Below are 17470 nucleotides of genomic sequence, written 5' to 3' on the forward strand. Positions count from 1 at the left end.
TCGATTCTAATTTGATCTGTAGAGAAATGGACATTTGTAAAAGTATTCGCAGGTTAATTTTTTCTTCTTCTACTTTTCAAGCAAATGACCACCCTTGAATACTACTTTGCCCTCAAACTCAAAGTGTTGGCATAGTATGCGTGTAGCTAGTTTGATAACAAGATGGCTCTTGAATTTAAATGGCCCATTATCATTGTTTTTAATGAGCTTGGCTCTGAGATTGCTTTTTTTTTTTTGCAAGACATCTACCGAGGATCCTTTGCTCCATCTTGCTGGAGTTGAATACTCGCAGCGATAAAGCAGATTGGAGCTGCGGTGAAGCTGCTACTGCTTGATGCACTGACTTGAGGGTGTAATTATTTCGTGTGATATCAAGCAAGGTCTGCAATTGCAGGCGACTGGAATTGGGTATATAATTGGGTGTGTGTGGTCTGATCTGTGGCAAGCTTTGGGTCCGGCAGACAAAAGGTATATGAAACCTCTTTTAGTAAATAGGGTGACATTGTGTTGTTCACCTGTGAACTGCAAATAGCAGAATAAACCTCATGGTTGCTGTTCGATATAAGTGGTTTCATTCCATTAGCCATGTACGGCTGAAAAATATTCATACAAATTGACAGAGGCGTGGGGGAAAAGGTCTGAGATCCATTCTTGAGGCAGTCCGGCATCAATACATCATGTCGCACAAGATCACTCAGACTCTCACTCACTTAGCCACTGACTTGATGACTGAGCCGAGTTGTGGTCCTGCACTGTCAGTTATTTACTCAGGCAGTTGGACAGCCTCCTGTACACCTCATCTACCCAGCACACGGCCTCATCCATCTGATCTACCTAACTTTTTGTTTATAAAGACAAGTAACCTTAATGGGCCCAGGCAAATAACAAATGGACCTAGGCTGGGCTCCGCTCACAATCGTCTTTCTGGTTATCTGTCAACTGTGCGTGCCCGACTTTCCTGACGACACATGCACACAGTTTTCAAGATGTAAGTAATTTCCCTTTGATAGGGGCATAAATAGCAACCTTAAATATAGATGCGTCGTAAACTTTAACGAGCAAGCCGCATATCATCAATTTTAATCATATATTTAAGTGTGATTTAACGGAAAAGAAACACTGAAACGTAACCACAGAGAAACTCCTAATTATTTTCCCTGATGTCGAACCTCAATCACACCCAATGGACCACACTATGCTTGGATGAATAACAATATACATAATTAAACCATTTAGTGAATCCAAGGCAGCGTACAGTACCATGGGCACTGTAAATGTTTAGTCAATCAAAGGCAGCGTACAGTACCATGGGCACTGTAAATGTTTTTGTGCAACCGCAGTGGCAATCAAATCTGCATATCAGGGAAATTACCTGGGGCTACTGCACGCGCTTTACGGCCAAGTATAATGAATTCCCTTACTGACCTTGAACGATGAGGTAGACGTGGGCAATACGAGGCTTGTTGTTGGCCTGGAACGTGCAGGTGTAGGGCCCCTCGTCAGTTACTTGGACTTTTTCAATATGAATGGAGAAGTCACTGTTGTTGCTGTTGACCAGAGTCACACGCTTGTCCAGAGACCACTTATCTGTCCCAGTGAAGAGGATATTGGAGCGGTTCAGCCAGGCCTTGTGGGTCACCTCCTCGTCGATCCGACATCTGTCAGACAAGAGGAAGTGAAGAGCAGATGGAAAAGATTGTTTACATTTTTATTGCGATATATCAGCATCAAATGCGTACGAGTTCTCAATTTTTTTCTGTAACAATGCTCTTCTAAATGTTCCTCTCATTGGGAGAAACAGATCCAAAAATAGGTCAATTCCTAAGCAAAACCACATCAAATGTACAGTACAAAAGATTTAAGTGCAATGATACTCATTTAAATAACAGAACTTATGACACATTAATCTGATGCCTCCCAAGAATACAACCCATCATTATAATAGTGAACCAACAAATCCCAGAACACCAGAAAACCATCCAGGAGACTCAAAGTCAAGCCACTACTAGTTCACATTGAGAAAAACCAGTTGAAGTGGTTCGGGAATCTGATTATAATACCCCCCTGGTTACCTCCCTTTTGAGGTTTACAAGACATTTTGGACTGGGGGGGCGTCCCCGAGGTCAGCTCAAGACTCTCTAGAGAGATTATACCCCTGGTTTGGTCAGGGAGCGGCTTCAGGAACCCCCAGGAGACCTGGAACAAGCTGCAGAGGGCAGATATATCTGGACTTCTTTGCGCTCTATACTAACATTTTAATCTACGTATATAGACTTATCAGTAAGGAGGATGGATGGCTGGATGGATGGATGGATGGAAATCCCACAAGAGTAATGATGCGTTGTGTTCATGAAAAACTGGGAGGGATCCAACTTCCTGTAAGAGTCTTGGCTAGCCAAGGCAAGGCAAATTTATTTATAGAGCACCATTCAGATACAAGGTAAGGCAATTCACAGTGCTATATAAGGAAATACATTAAAACAAGGCGATTAAGAAATACATTAAAATAAAGTGATTAAGAAAGGCTAAATGTTGCCAAACCAGAACCATCCCACAGTCAAAGTGGGAAGTTTCAGAGAGCTCCAACAACCTAATATGATTTCAACCAAATAGCATTTATGCATCTGCACAATGTTTCTCAAAGATACCATCTGCGTAAACAAACCTTGTCACAGTAATAGGAAAATAGCCAGACCTCATGAGGGTAGTTTCAGAAGTAAATCTTTCTTTTAAGTCACAAAGAAAGATGTATTTGCAATCTGTGTAATAGTGATTTCTAGTGATGCTCTTAATTGTTCAAATTAAATTTCATTAGTGTGTTGCTTTATCACGAAGAAAACACTGTAATTTATCCACATATATTGATTGTCGAAACTTTATCATTTGGTTATGTGAACGCTACCAAATGGTAGATTTCTGAGTGTCAGCTATATGAATAGGTGATGGTACAGGCAAAAATGTCCATTTTATGAGAAAGAAACCTCAAGCACCAGATGATGAATATACAGAGGAGTATAAAGAGCAGCTATTGCAGAGATTTCAGCTGCCAGACTCAGACAGTTTGCTTTAAGTCAACAGTCCTCTTGAGCTGAAATCAACATCATATTTATTATTTCACCTGTGAGCATGTAGCTGCTGACTGTCTTCATGAACTGTAAAAGACACTAGAGTGACTCTGCATATGATTTTGTGGTAATAAAGAAATTATACAGTACACGATTGGTTAGTTTTAATACATTTCAATGGGTTGTAATCATACATCCCACTTTAGTACTTGAGCAGTCTCAACACACTTTACATGATCATTCACATTTACCCATTAATGCGCTACGGCTTTCATACAAGGGCCCACACACTAAGGATTCTTTGACGCAAACCCACTACCTCCTGAGCCACAGCCTACTTGGTAAAGTCAATTTTCCTACATTTTAAAAATAAGATAAAATGACTGTTTTGTCAGATTATTTCAATTGTTCAGTTTATCTTTCAAGATTTAAAAGAAAATATCTGTATTAGTGAGGGTCTTAGTCCAAATTGAGGAAGCACCAGAATGGCTTTATTATTACTGGCATAGAAACTGTTCAAAACCTATTAACTCTAAAACTAATTTCTTGATTAGCAGTGGAAACACTGACGTTAAAATCTACAGTACCATTCACCAGATTCCCTTCTCAGTTAAGAAATATTTTTTCCCTGTACATTTATTTTAATTAGACCTTTCTGAAAAGTTTCGCAATTATTTTCTTTTTTTGTTGCACAAAGAAACATGCGCCACACATAAGGTTCAAGATACAAACAATTCAAGTCAACTAGTTTTACAAACCCGAGCTGAAATATGATTAAAGGGAATTGTATCCACTAATATGAAGGAAATAAATCATTTTGAAACGTTTGGAAACTTGTGTATTCAAAATTGGTGAAGCATACACAATATGTTTTAAAGATGGAGCTTGTTTTCTTACCTTGGCCACTAGATGTCCTTACCAGCTTCAACTAGTTTAATGATATGCTTCTGAAGTCTTAATGTTTAATTAATATGACCTGGATAAATACTGTTGAGGTAGATGTTAGATCACTTGCCAAGTGGGTGGCAGGGACACAACAACAACAACCACAACACAGGTAAGCTTGAAAGTCTTTGATAAAACGGCTATAAGACACAGAGCTGATGTTCAGGTCGTCTCACCTCAAAGCCATTACAAAAAAAAAAAAAAAGATATTGATTGAGATTAGATGCATGGCTGTGGCTGTGGCTGGGAGGTTCAGATAAAGAAACACCAAAGTAAGAAATCCTATCATAAAAATCTATTATCTGTGAATACAAATGCTCTATTAATCTATTTTTAAAAATAATCACTTATGCACTGATGATGTTGCTGCAGGACTGCAAGCCCAGAGGAAATGAATACCATAATAGCATCAAATGTGCCTTGTCTTAATGGGGCGCATCAAAACTAACACAACAGCATTGTCTTAGGCAAAACAGAGGTATTTGTGCCACTTGAGCACAAGTGATTTTACATTAAAATGAAGTTTATTTATAAAGCTCTTCAGTCATTTCTTCGACAGCTATTATTTGCTGTCCGGCAACACACACATCTTGTTATAAAAGGTGCTGTCTCACAGCACTACACAGCTTTGTGTCACATTTGATGCACGGTGAATTCAGTTTGATGGTTCATGTGTGAAAACAAGACAAATACTCTACATGTGGCTTCACAGCATCAGCAAAACACCTTCAGGCTACGCATCTTGTCTACAATATAGATCAGCAGTTTAACTTCTTTGACTTTCAACTTTGACAAGGACTTTTTGTCGGTAAATACTGAGAAATCTGTTGGCGTCACAACGAGTGAATCTCTTGAATGAAGACTAATTGTTCAGATTTAATGGCTGTTTTATGATTCTTATGAAAGAGAGTGTGGCTTGCCTTATGTCTATAGGTTATATCCAGAGCTGTTTAGTCACATATATATTCATGTGTTTATGACTGTATGAGTGCTGCACTGCATGTGCAACTTCTGGCAGATTTACCTGTCAGCCATAACGTTATGACCAACAGAATACGTGACTGTGATTATCTTTTCATTGTGACAGGAATTAGCAGGAATAAATGACAGAACATTTTGTCCTGATAGCTGATGTTTTTGTTGCGGGGGGAAACAAAAGGGGCAAGCGTAGGAATTTAAGCGAGCTTGACGGGGGCAACATGCTGATGGTTAGACCTCTGGGTCAGAGCATCTCCAAAACTACAGCTCTTATGGGGTGTTACCGGTCTGTAGTGCTCAGCGTCAATTGGAAGTGGCTCGAGGAAGAACAAGCAGTAACCAGTGATGGGGTCACGGATGACCAAGGTTCACTGATGCATGCAGTCTGATGGAGGTCCACCTCACAACCTGATGGGCTTAAAGGATCTACTGCTAAAACCATAGAGCCAGATACCACAGTGCAGCTTCAACTCTCCAGCGAAGTTCAAGTCAGGCCTATTTTGGCAGCAAAAAAAAAAGGGCGGGGCTATATCATATTAATCAAGTGGTCCTAACGGAAGTGTCTGCAACCTACGGCTATGGAGCTACCTGTGGGCCCCCAGTTCCTTCACTGTGGCTCCTTGACGCTTTCACAATATTATTTGTGAAAAATATTTCATTGAAAAATTATATAATTGAACTAAAGTAGCTAGAAGTGGATTAAAGTAGAAAGGATAAAATAGCCAAGAACAACTCAAATAGCAAAAACCTTGAGAAAAGGTGACACGGAGAAGTAGTCGAACCGTCTAAGAGTCAAAATGGCTTTAAAAGCAAAAATAAAAACAACTGAAACTGTTTAAGGTTTAAAAGTGCTGAAATGGTTGGACACAGCAAAAAGTTGAAAATTTTATAAGATCAGTTTTAAATTTGAGTAATGAAACTTCAAAAATGCAAACCTAAGAAATCATTTTTGTCTGTAAGGAAAAGTAATATGTACAACCTTATGAACTGTGTTACTTCATTTAAAAGGTTGAATATGTTTTGTGACCCCAAGTGAAAATTATTATTTGGTGGAAAATGGCAAAAAAGGCTATTTTGGTCATATAGACTGTAAACTATGTTCTACTGCTATGGCCGCTGTATACACACAATGTACACGTAGGTTTCTCTTGGGATGCTCTTGGAGGTGTGAATTTATTTGTTCACATACCAAAAAGGAAAAAAAAACCCAAATGATGTAGATGTAATTTTACATCAAAATTAAGATGGTTCATAAAACTCTTTAGTATTGCCCTTGACAACTACTTGCTGTCCTTCAAATCTGGACCAACATCTGATAAAATATGTTTTCTTAGTCCACTGCACTGCTCCGTTTGATAACAAACGGTGAGGTAAGAAAAATGTCACATTTGAAGCCCAGACTTTCACAAACCCAGTGCATTCAGTTTGAGGATTTAGGTGCGAAAAAACCAAGATAAATCCCAGAGATCAGACCTCGCAGCATTAATGGAACACCTCGGGCTGTGCGGCTTGACGACAATATAGATCAGTGGTTTTACTTCTCTGATTTTCAACTTTGAGAGAGACTTGTTGATGTTAACAAATATTGACAGAACTGTACATGGCTTCAGAATAACATACTTGTTTTTCCTAGAAAGCACCTTTTTTTTCCAAAGCAAAAAAAATAACTTAAAAATAAATGTGTTCAAGAGTTGTTGGACAGGGAGATAAAGGTGATGAAAATAGTGTTGACTTGGGTTTTATTTTTTTTGGCACTGCTGAGCTCACTGCCACGCCATGTCACATCCATGCAAGGGAGAAAAAAAAAAAGCAAGCTGGCTGTTTTTCCTGCTTGCTGGCTGGGACCTGGGAAGAACTATGATTTCCACGATATCGCTCACATTTAGGCAGGAGGTCGACCCACTGAGGTGACCTGGGCATCATTATCAGAAGGTGATTGCAGAAACACTGGTTGACACCAAGTGATATTTAAAAGACATTATCATGCAATTACCTTGGATCGACAGAACTGGAAAATATGACACAATATGGGATGCTTAATTGAAGTTATGGGACAGAGAATTGGCAATTACACCAGACTGGCAGGTTGCTGGGGGCAAGCATGTTTTCCATGTAATCAGTTGGTGCAGGTGTAGTAGGATCAAGAGATACCTCAAAGTGACGCTTTCGCCTTCAAGCACCGTGATGTTGTCCGGCAGGTGTCCGAATTCTGCGCTGTTCACACTGGACCCTGTCAAGAAAAAATGAGAGGAGAGCAATGAGCATCCAATAACGACAGCAGACGCTGCGCTGCTGTTCATCACTCTCAGGTGCTTCAGGATCTGCTGCCGCACCAAGTCATTTGAAGCAGGGGGATGTGTCCTGCATCCGGCTTCCTTATTTCTGAAGGGAAAGTAATAAATATACTAAACAAAAGTGTCACAATGTCTGCACTGACCCCCATACTTGAATAATGATTTGGTTTTACCCTGCATTCTGGTGGGATGCACGTTCATTGAACAGCACTGATAATGAGCCAGGGGAAGAGGATTCACGCGGAGCCGCCGAAGCATGAAATGAAGGGACAGCAACGGTAACAGAAGGGATGCTCATCCTGCCTACCAATACACACACACACACACACACACACACACACACACACACACACACACACACACACACACACACACACACACACACACACACACACACACACACACACACACACACACAGTGAAAACTCTATGCTTACAAAGGCACAAACATACATTACAAACTCACACAAGAGCAGACACACATCCTGAGAGTCATTACCGGACGACAAAACACAAACTTGGCAGCTGCGAGTATCTGACACACTCAGGTGAGAGGAAATATACTTGGAAAACAGTTTGAAGCCATTTTGGTCAACTTGCCCTGGACTGAAGACAAAGATAACCAAAGAACTTATATGCTGGCATTAATATTGCCTGCTGAGGCGGGCCGCTTCCCAGTAAGACATTTGGCTCTGTTCGTCTGAACTCTGCCAATACACAGCATGGCACCCAATACCTCAGCTGGTGTGCACTCTCCACCCTTTCTTCACTTTGCCTGAAATATGACCCCAATATTCCAACAGGCCTTTGCTGCTGTCTGGCCGAGAGGTTTAATAAATGGTGACTTTATGAAACAAAGCTGCTGCAGTCAGGTGCTAAGCAGCATCTCAATGTGTATTATAGAGCAGCACAAAGACAAAGATATGTTAAGCATGCCATATGAGAAAATGTGAAGAGATGAGACCCAAAAAACACACCACTAAATGGATGAGAAATGTGAGTTTTAAATTAAAGGAGAGTCTTTGTGGAATCATGATTTGATTACAGAGAATAATGAGATAGACTTATGAATTGTAATTCACATTATGGATGACTAATCAAAAGATTTTCAAATGCATAGCAGAAAGTCTTGCCAACTACATTAAATAGTAATTTATCTCTTAAATAAAGACTAATTATGCCTGTTTTCATGCCAGTGTTGCTGTTTTTGTAAATTTGAGCATGGTTTACCTTTTCTCTGTGGCTGTGTGATGATAGACAGAATATATTCATTCCCGTGTATGCATATATTCATGTGTATACAATTGTATGTGTGCACCGTCAATCCTGGCATATATGAGCACTTAATATGCCTAGGTAACTGCTGCTCCTGAGCGTAAACGTGCACATTTGTTTGCTGACATTCTGACAAGGAACAAGAAAAGAGGACAAACTAATGATGCCTCAAAAGAAAACTGGCTCTGAAAATCTCCTGCTAAAAGCTGTAATCGCATTAATGGTTGCAGCTGCTGTGCTATCCAGGCTGGCCAAGGAGGAACAAACTCTCTCTCTCTCTCTCTCTCTCTCTCACCCACTGAAAGTCTTAGGGGAGGTGCGAGGGACATTAGACATTGTGGTCAATATTAAAAAAACTGTAACAAGCTTTAGTTCATCTGTGGTTTTTCTTATGGAGTAATGTTGCATAGAATTGCTTCCTGTCGCAGATCATTCTCGGCCCCAGTCCTTTCGAAAGCTGTGTACTCTACAGACTAGACTTTATTTAGGTTAATTCAATTCAGTTCCAGAGGTTGAGGCTCCAAGATGGGTTTCATAAATAAACTATCCCACATATGCAATTATACTGACACATACACAGACGGAAATACATTCTCCCTATCAGACAATGTACCCACAGGGACCCATGCAGTCATTTTGATTGAATGAATGATGTATGCATATGGTGAATACTCCAAACAACATTGCAAAGGTTACAAACCAATGGGGAGCAATTCCCATTTCCCTACTCAATTCCCATTTTCACAGTTCGATTGGCACCTTGTATTCTAAAACCTGCATCACCAAGCCTCCACTCACAGGCAACGTGCGATGTGAGAACCGGGTCAACACATCCAGCCCACACCTATTCCCCCAATACCGAATCACAAGACAAATCGCTGATGCGTTAGTCAAACATGCGACTGATGCAGGAATTTAATATGACAACAAATAGAAATGATTTAGTTTGCTTTTCGATGTGGTAAATACATATATGATTCCATTCAGACACAAGCAAGACAGAGAGAGAGAGAAACACATCGCTGCACACTATCGACACACTTGATGCAGCATGTCCCGTCCTTGATCAACCCACTTTGAATGGATCAGTATAACAAGACCAGCATCTGTCTTTTGAGCGACAGGAGGCCAACTCTGTCCTCAGAGCAAAGTGCCCTCGGGGCAGTGCGAGCATTTCCTCTCCTGTTTCTCTCCTTTGCTTGCAAAGCAAAGCACTGTGTGGGAAGCAATGCTGCAATTACTCGCTTGACAGGTGGAATACTGTTTTGATTTAAGGATGATATCAGAAAAATGAAGGCAAACTATGATACATAAAATCCATGCCCAAAGGCATGTCAACTGACTGCACAGCTTCATGTATATTTATAGATGAGATAGAGTGGAAAAAAAATCTATTGAAATAATAATGAAGACACACAAATATGGGAGAAAAATATTGTATTACTTTGATCATATTGTTCTAATATTATCACATAATAGACATGCTTTTTGGGGGATGCTGTGTGAGGTATTATCTCATCTGACAGTTTTTTGTTTTTTTTATATATATTTTCTATTAGCAGTAAGATTGGGAGCCAAAAATCCTGCAATGTATCTGTGTGTAGATTGTACGTTGCCGGTGAGAAAACTGGCCAGGGCTTTCAAACAAAATGCTGTAATACCTTTTTATTTATAGAGATAAATGGTTATTACTGCTATGGTTAAAAGACAATAAAGCAGTACCGAGTGTTGGGTGTAAAACCAGAATGCAAACATTATTTGGCTGAATGACAGCATGTACCTCCCACTAACCATTTATTGCTTTCTGGCAGGGGTGTGCCGTCAGAGACAGCAAGGCTAGCACTGTTAGCCCTGTCAAAAATGGAATTTCTTTTTTTTTAACATTAAAAAGTGATTCTGAAATCTGTGTCTGGAATCAATTCGGTTGCTTGTTCAGTATGCAACTTTATCCAGAAAATGAATGGTTATATTTTGTAGAGTTAAAATCTCCTATGCCCTCTAAATGCGTTATTGACAGAACGCCCTATGGCAAGCGGAGTTTCTTGTGCTGGTCTTGGTGTCATTGAAATGAGCTTGACTGATTGGCCCATGGGCAGCCGCTAATCTGGAGGTGATGGCGGTTAATTTAACAGCAAGATCAAGATCGATGGAAATTGCGAGTAGAAGACCGACACCAAAAATGGATGAGCGAACTCAGACCATAAGACCAACTCAGCTGTCATGTTGGTGTGGATTAAGTACTGATGCACAATAGTGGCCTTGCATTGGATTGGGATTGTGTATTTACTGTACGACATAATGTCACAATGTACCCGCACATTAGCTGCATTAGCTGTATTGGCATAGGCAACAATATTGTTTTCGGAAGGTGGGGGGGGGGGGGGGTTGCTGGCCCTGACTGAAACACCACCGCACGCTACTGCTTTCTGGCAATTAATGCAAATGTTCCCAGCCAGATACGAGGGACTTGATCAAACGGCGCAATAATGAGGCCATAATGCTTCACCCAGCGTGCCACAGAATGCCCAGTTCTCCAGACATCACTTTGAATTTCGAGAGTTGCGTTCGAGCTGTATTGATCCCCATCTCACATTCTTCCCCCTCCCTGCTGCCTCCTGGGGCTCGGCGTGCAGACTGATGAACTGCGCCCACCGGGATGATTCAGGAGTTCTGAGCATTGACACTCCTGAAGGGGAAGCGTTTGCCAACAGGGAAGCTCAAGCCATCGACTACCCTGCAGACTATAAATGTGGAAACAGACACACCAAAAGCTTTTTGTCTTCAAGGCTTTAGTACACTACAACAAAGACAGGAGAGAAAAATGGAGAGCCAGTTCTGGACACTGTTGTTTGTGAAAGGGTGTTGTGGCCCCCAACGTTAGTGTGGCCACTGGCATATTGAGTTTCACTGCTCACTGCTGTCCACAGCAGATACAGTCTGGTCTGGCGACGGGTATCTCTTGTCCTTGCTATGACCTGCCTCACACACAAAAGGAACCCCCACCTTCCCACCAGACCTTGAATGCTGCCCAAATGACTCCCTCAAGCTTTTGTCTGCACACAGTATTGCGCTCGAGCTGACATTTGCAAAGAATAAAATTTTAGAGGTATGACTGAGGTATTACACACAGGAATACATTAGGCAGGCAATTATTAATTTGCAGATACTGTACTTTTTTGTGACTCTCTTCTGTTATTGTGCACCTTACAACAACAGAACTACTTTTTGCTCATCTGTGGATAAGACTTATCGAATGCTGGCCCAAATGTAGACATTCACATAATTCCCTCCACTTGCGGTCCAGTGTTTTTGTTTCTGCGCTCTCCTGCATTGTGTCTTTTGTCTGTGAAAGCATTGCGAGGCTGCTTGCTCAGTACCCACGAGACATCTATTATGTGATTTGTATTCTCTTGACTTTTACATGCGCCTGTTTGTAATTGCACTTGCTACTGGCAGACACTTATGAGTAGAGCTCTATTGAGCTGTACAACTTTAGCCTGCAGTGTCCTTGAAAGGCTGTCTTTGTACTGTTCATCTCGTTCGCATTGCCCTTGACGATCAAATAAACACAGAGTGGAGGGGAAGCTACTTCTGAAAGCATGACTGGCATTCAGACGGATAACAGCAGTGGCTATAATGAAACCTGTAATGATAATCCGTTTTAACAGGGGCTGCTTTGGTTTTGAAACTGAAAAAAAAAAAAAAAAAAAAAAGGAGAGTGGTTTAACGCAGGGAGCAAGGGTGAGGCAAGAGATAGATAACTGAGGTGAGGTCCTGAGAGGGAAAGTCATTGAGAACGAGCCAAAGCAGTGAGTAGTGGAATATGGAATCAAAGATGCAGCAACTGTTACTGCAGCAATAGTAGCTGTGGTGGTAATGTCGCAGTTGTGATAATGGCAGCAGAGAAATATGAAGTGGCGAGAAACACTGGGGCAGAGAGCAAAGCAAAGAAAAGTCACATCCGCATAATTAACAACGGCATGCTGCAGCCAATTAAATATTTACAAAGGCACTTCCTTTCGACACCTTGATGATGAGGAGCGGCAGCCCAAGGATTATCAGATGCCAGGAGCCGCAGGCTGGAGGCAAGAGGTTAGGGATGCGAGATTAAACATTAACTGGCACAGATATCCCTTTCTCTTCATCGTCTGATCCTATTAACACCAGACAGCCCAAGTCCGACTTCCCAGCCTGCTCTGCAGAATAAAAAAAATATGAAATTCTGTTATCAGGCTCTCCTCCTCAATCTTCTCTTTTCCTTTTCTCTACTACCTATTCAGGCCCTGTACTACCTATCAATGAAATCCCTGACTACCCTCCTGGCTGCTTCCACCCTCAGCACCACCTGTCAGGGACAAAGCAACAGGAGAGCAAGGAGAGAGTGATGGGCAAGTGGCGAGAAACCACCTGGATGCCTCTCTCAAACAGCAAAACAAGATGGATATGCAGGTCTCTCACTTTTCACAATTGCTGGTGAAGCAAAATGGATGTCGGTAGGATTCCACTTGACAGGAAATCTAAGAAATGTCAGAGAAGTCACGGTGAATGAATTGTTTTGAATCTGTCTGGTAATGTCATCCCCCCCAACCCCCCCCCCCCCTGTTCTCTCAGACCAAATCTGTTTTTTCCTGTTGGGGGTACGCTTTGGAATGGCTAAAATGAGTGTTTACGTGACTGTGGGTTGTTTTGACATGATGCTGTCTGGTGAGCTTGTACTCAGGGATCAAGAGGATTGGTTGGACATTTAGCTGCTTATTATTCAAGGTCATAGACTGTTCGTATCGGGTCTCAGTATCCCAACCACTATCATGTATTTGCTAACACAGACCGTTTTCACAAGCATGCCAAAATAATCAGCATTTACATGAAATCAGGTCATCACCCTCAGGGGTTCAACTTGGCCTTACCATAAATGTGACATCTGCCGCCCCTTTTTCATTGTAGACATTCTGCCTCTGGTCTCTCCCTCCCATCCACCATCTCACTCCATCCCCTCGTCTCCCTCCCACCTACTAATCCCTCTTCACACATCAATCAATAGAGCACTGCAGAGTGCACGGAGCCATACAGTACTCAATGCAGCAGTTGCACAACTTCAATGGGCAGCCACAGATCTTTACCATTGAATCAAGCATGGCTGGGGAGGAAAGCCGAGCGTGCTAAAACCCGGGACGAGCCCCACTCCGCTTTCTTTTACCCCCTATTTTCCTCGAACTGACGCCTACACCCCTGAGCACTCTTGAAATCAATATCGTAGTTAAACTGTTACTTCCTTTTTCGGTGGACACACACACACACACACACACACACACACACACACACACACACACACACACACACACACACACACACACACACACACACACACACACACACACACACACACACACACACACACACACACACGCTTGCCAAGACCCTGTAGACTCCCCTAAATACACCCTGTGCACTGGTAATTTGACAGATTTGTGGGCAGTTCTGTCACTGCTTTAAAAGAGAAGCTTAAAATACCAATTCATCCCAAACAGCCAATATCCACCAACAGTAATATACTTTTTATAAGCAACAGATGGAATATCACAGTTGCAGTTGATCCAAGCATGATCCAAGCAACATCATGGGGCTTCTTAGGGCACAGAGGAAATCCAGTTCCAGTTTATTGTTGTTTTTAATTCAGTAATATACATTTTACATTTGTAAGTTACACAACACTAAACACCTTAATATGTAGTAAACTTCTTAATTACAATCCTATTCCTACAATCGGCATTGTTTAAATGGTCACCTCGTGTATTTTTTTGAAGTTACTTACAATGTATTTTAAAAGTCAGACAGTATCCAAAATGCCATCTTTCATTGCATGAGGTCTGAAATGTCAGCATTTTTTTGTCCGAGAAGTTTTGTTCTTGCTATGTTTTTGCTGAAGCATTTATAAATTTGTTGATGCCAAACCATTACTAACGAATAGAGTGACGGATGAGCAGAGCCGCTCCATCCTGTCTTCCCCTCAGACTGCAAGTGACCTTAAATAAAACGTTAATACAGTTTCCAATTTGCATAATAACATCAATCCATCTTCTGTACCAGTTATGTCTTGTTCAGGATTCAAGATGCATGATAACGGGGTAGAATCACTTTTCAAAGTTCAAAAAATTAATTGATTAATTGATTACTGGTGATTACTTTACCATATGGGCCATTGATGTTGGAATTTGCTTGGAATTTTTCCAATGCAGAAAAGTACAACTTATCAAACCACATATTAGTTCCTTGTGGAAGTTGTTTAACATAAATCTTGATTTGGGAGCTGGATCAGTACAATAACGTGTCTGAAAAAACAACGTGAAAGTGACCACTTTCACAATGAAATGAGACCTAGGCTTATTATACAATCAATAAACCCCTTGTTCTACGTTTTGCAATGTTACTGATTTGAATCGGAATCGGATTTGAATCTGAATTTGAAAACGTTTTTAAGTGTTCAAATTTAATTTAATTTTTGTTAATTCTTAAATAATTTTTCCCTGTTAGGGTGGCGCATGTGAAGAGATCAGCATATTTTCATTGGCACATCATCTCTGGATTTCTTTGCCTTAAACAAAGTGGTCTGCCCCTGGTTGTGGATAGTGTCTGAGACCAAATGTTGATTCCCTTTTCATGCCTACAATCCTGGACTTTGCTGTCAGTTAAATTGTATCTCCAATCCTCTCACTGTCAGCTGTTTTGATAAGTTGGGGTATTATGTTTGTTCAAGGCTTTCGAGAACAGTGACCACAGTAATCATCACTATTGATGCTGTAATGTTACTGTCTACTATTACCTGCAATGTCTCTCTTGCAGTATGTATGTAACTATTCTAAATTCCTGCGCAGACCAGTAAGTCCTTCTAAGATTGTATTTTCTTATGGGTATGCTTGTTTTACTGGCCAGAATTTGCACATTTTGCAGCCCATTTCCTCTTTATGTCAACATTTAAGAAGCACAGCCAGCCCAGTAACATTAAAACTTTAGTTGTACGTCTGCTGTGTTCTGAACTGAGCTTTTCTAATATCTACCACACAAAAAGATAGTTAATCATCACTTTTGATCATTTTGTGTTTTTTGTATTCAATATGAAGATATGAAAATGATCTATGTATGTATCTATCTATTATCCTTTGTCTTTTGAATACATATTTTTTTCACCATTTGTAGGAAATATGCTGTTACATAAGGTCACATAATACTAACTTCCTAACATAACCACCTGTGTTATAACAATCTTGCCCTCATGTCAAAACAATTTCCTCATAGTTTAAATCATAATTTAGTTGAACTTATGCCACTGTTTTCACACATAATGCTTAAATAGATTGTACAAAATACAGTAAAACTGAAAAAAAAACTTAAGTTTAGAAAAAACTAAGTGGTTGTACAACAGCTTAAAGTATTATTAAAAGGCACAACAACAAATACCTCTCATACGTACTGGAGAACACAGACGAGGAACAAATAGGACACAAACACAACAAGTAAAGTATGACATTACAGAATTAGCAAAACATACGTAAAAAAGAAAAATCAAAGCAAATCCTTAAAATACACTAATCAGAAATTCATAAATAAACAATGAATAAACTTAGAATGACGCATTTGTGTTGATGAAGAAATCTCATTAGCAATCATTAAAAGTTTTTTCACAATTGCTAATGAAGAGGATGATTTGCGAGAAGAAGGAAGATTTTATCATTTTTCCTGAGTCATCCTCTTTGAGATTTAGATTCACCTTTTTATAGAGGGGGCAGATATTAATGAACACAAATATGTAATGTTAAAGCCAGAGAAAATGTCTACTTTTAGTCCTGAGTAGAACAATGGCAGCCACATGAATTTAAAATACATTAGTGTTGTCATTTAACTCATTTGTTTCCTTAGTTTTTTCCATCAAGACCTTGTAATTGAATCTGAAATACAAAATAAAAAATACAATCTGTCATAACTTTGAATATATTGTTTTTCTGTATTTTTTCTTTTGATGGGATCAATGTTTATCAGATGCTGTGAGACTGAACAAATATTTCCAGCCAAGTGGCTAAGCTTGCAGCCCAGCGGTGAGGCTTACCCTATAGTTTACTCTTGAGCCTCTAAGAGGCCACAATAAAAACAGCAATTACCGACCGATAGTGACAGGAGACAAAGTGTAATAGCATGGGAGCAGTTATTTTTGATAGAACCATTGGCTATAAAGTGGAGTCAAAAGGAATGAGGCATCAAAAAGTCCGTTGAGTGTTTTGGGCAGTGTGTGTGTGTGCACGCACGTGTGTGTGTGTGTGTGTGTAACGGATGACCATGCAATACAAGCTGCCAATGGACATTTACTACACACTTGAAAAGTAGGTCTAATGAGAAAAAACTGAGTTTGACGAGAGCGTGAAAATGACTGCCACTGTTGTTAATCTGGACATTAACTTACAGTGAAAAGAGCTGAAATCATGCCATTTCCATCAAAGAGATGAGATAATGTGCTGAAAATGCATTCAGTGAATTTTGAACAAAGTCTCAAGTCATTGTGGAGCTAAATAAAAGATTTCATTCTGCTTTTGTTTGGATTTTTTTTTCTGCATGCATGCAAAAGGCTTTAGAGTACCACCAGTGTTTAGTTTATTAATTTTCCAACCAACATTAATTTCCTACTGATAATGACATATTTCCGTGGAAACATGCAAAATAAGTAATATACCCAACCAGAGCAATAAGACCAGTTGATTGTAATGTCTGAATGGAGGGCAATTAGCCTCTGTCCGAACCCACAACCATAATGAGCAATCCAAAATAAGTCGTTCTTTGTGTGTGTGTTAGTGTGTGGCGTGTAGTGTGTGTGTGTGTGTGTGTGTGTGTGTGTGTGTGTGTGTGTGTGTGTGTGTGTGTGTGTGT

General features: G+C 40.3%; 1 protein-coding gene across 1 annotated transcript in view; it reads right to left on the reverse strand.

The window, feature by feature from the left end:
- Positions 1 to 17470, reverse strand: part of iglon5 (IgLON family member 5) — a 107278-nt gene that overhangs the window by 16838 nt on the left and 72970 nt on the right. The window contains exons 2-3 of the mRNA XM_080501351.1: positions 7140 to 7218; positions 1426 to 1658 (exon numbers count right to left, since the gene is read on the reverse strand). Of these exons, the coding sequence (XP_080357477.1) occupies positions 1426 to 1658; positions 7140 to 7218 (312 nt within the window). The remainder of the gene's footprint in view (positions 1 to 1425; positions 1659 to 7139; positions 7219 to 17470) is intronic.

The sequence above is a fragment of the Blennius ocellaris genome (assembly GCF_963422515.1).
Source record: "Blennius ocellaris genome assembly, chromosome: 8".
Lineage (NCBI taxonomy): Eukaryota > Metazoa > Chordata > Actinopteri > Blenniiformes > Blenniidae > Blennius > Blennius ocellaris.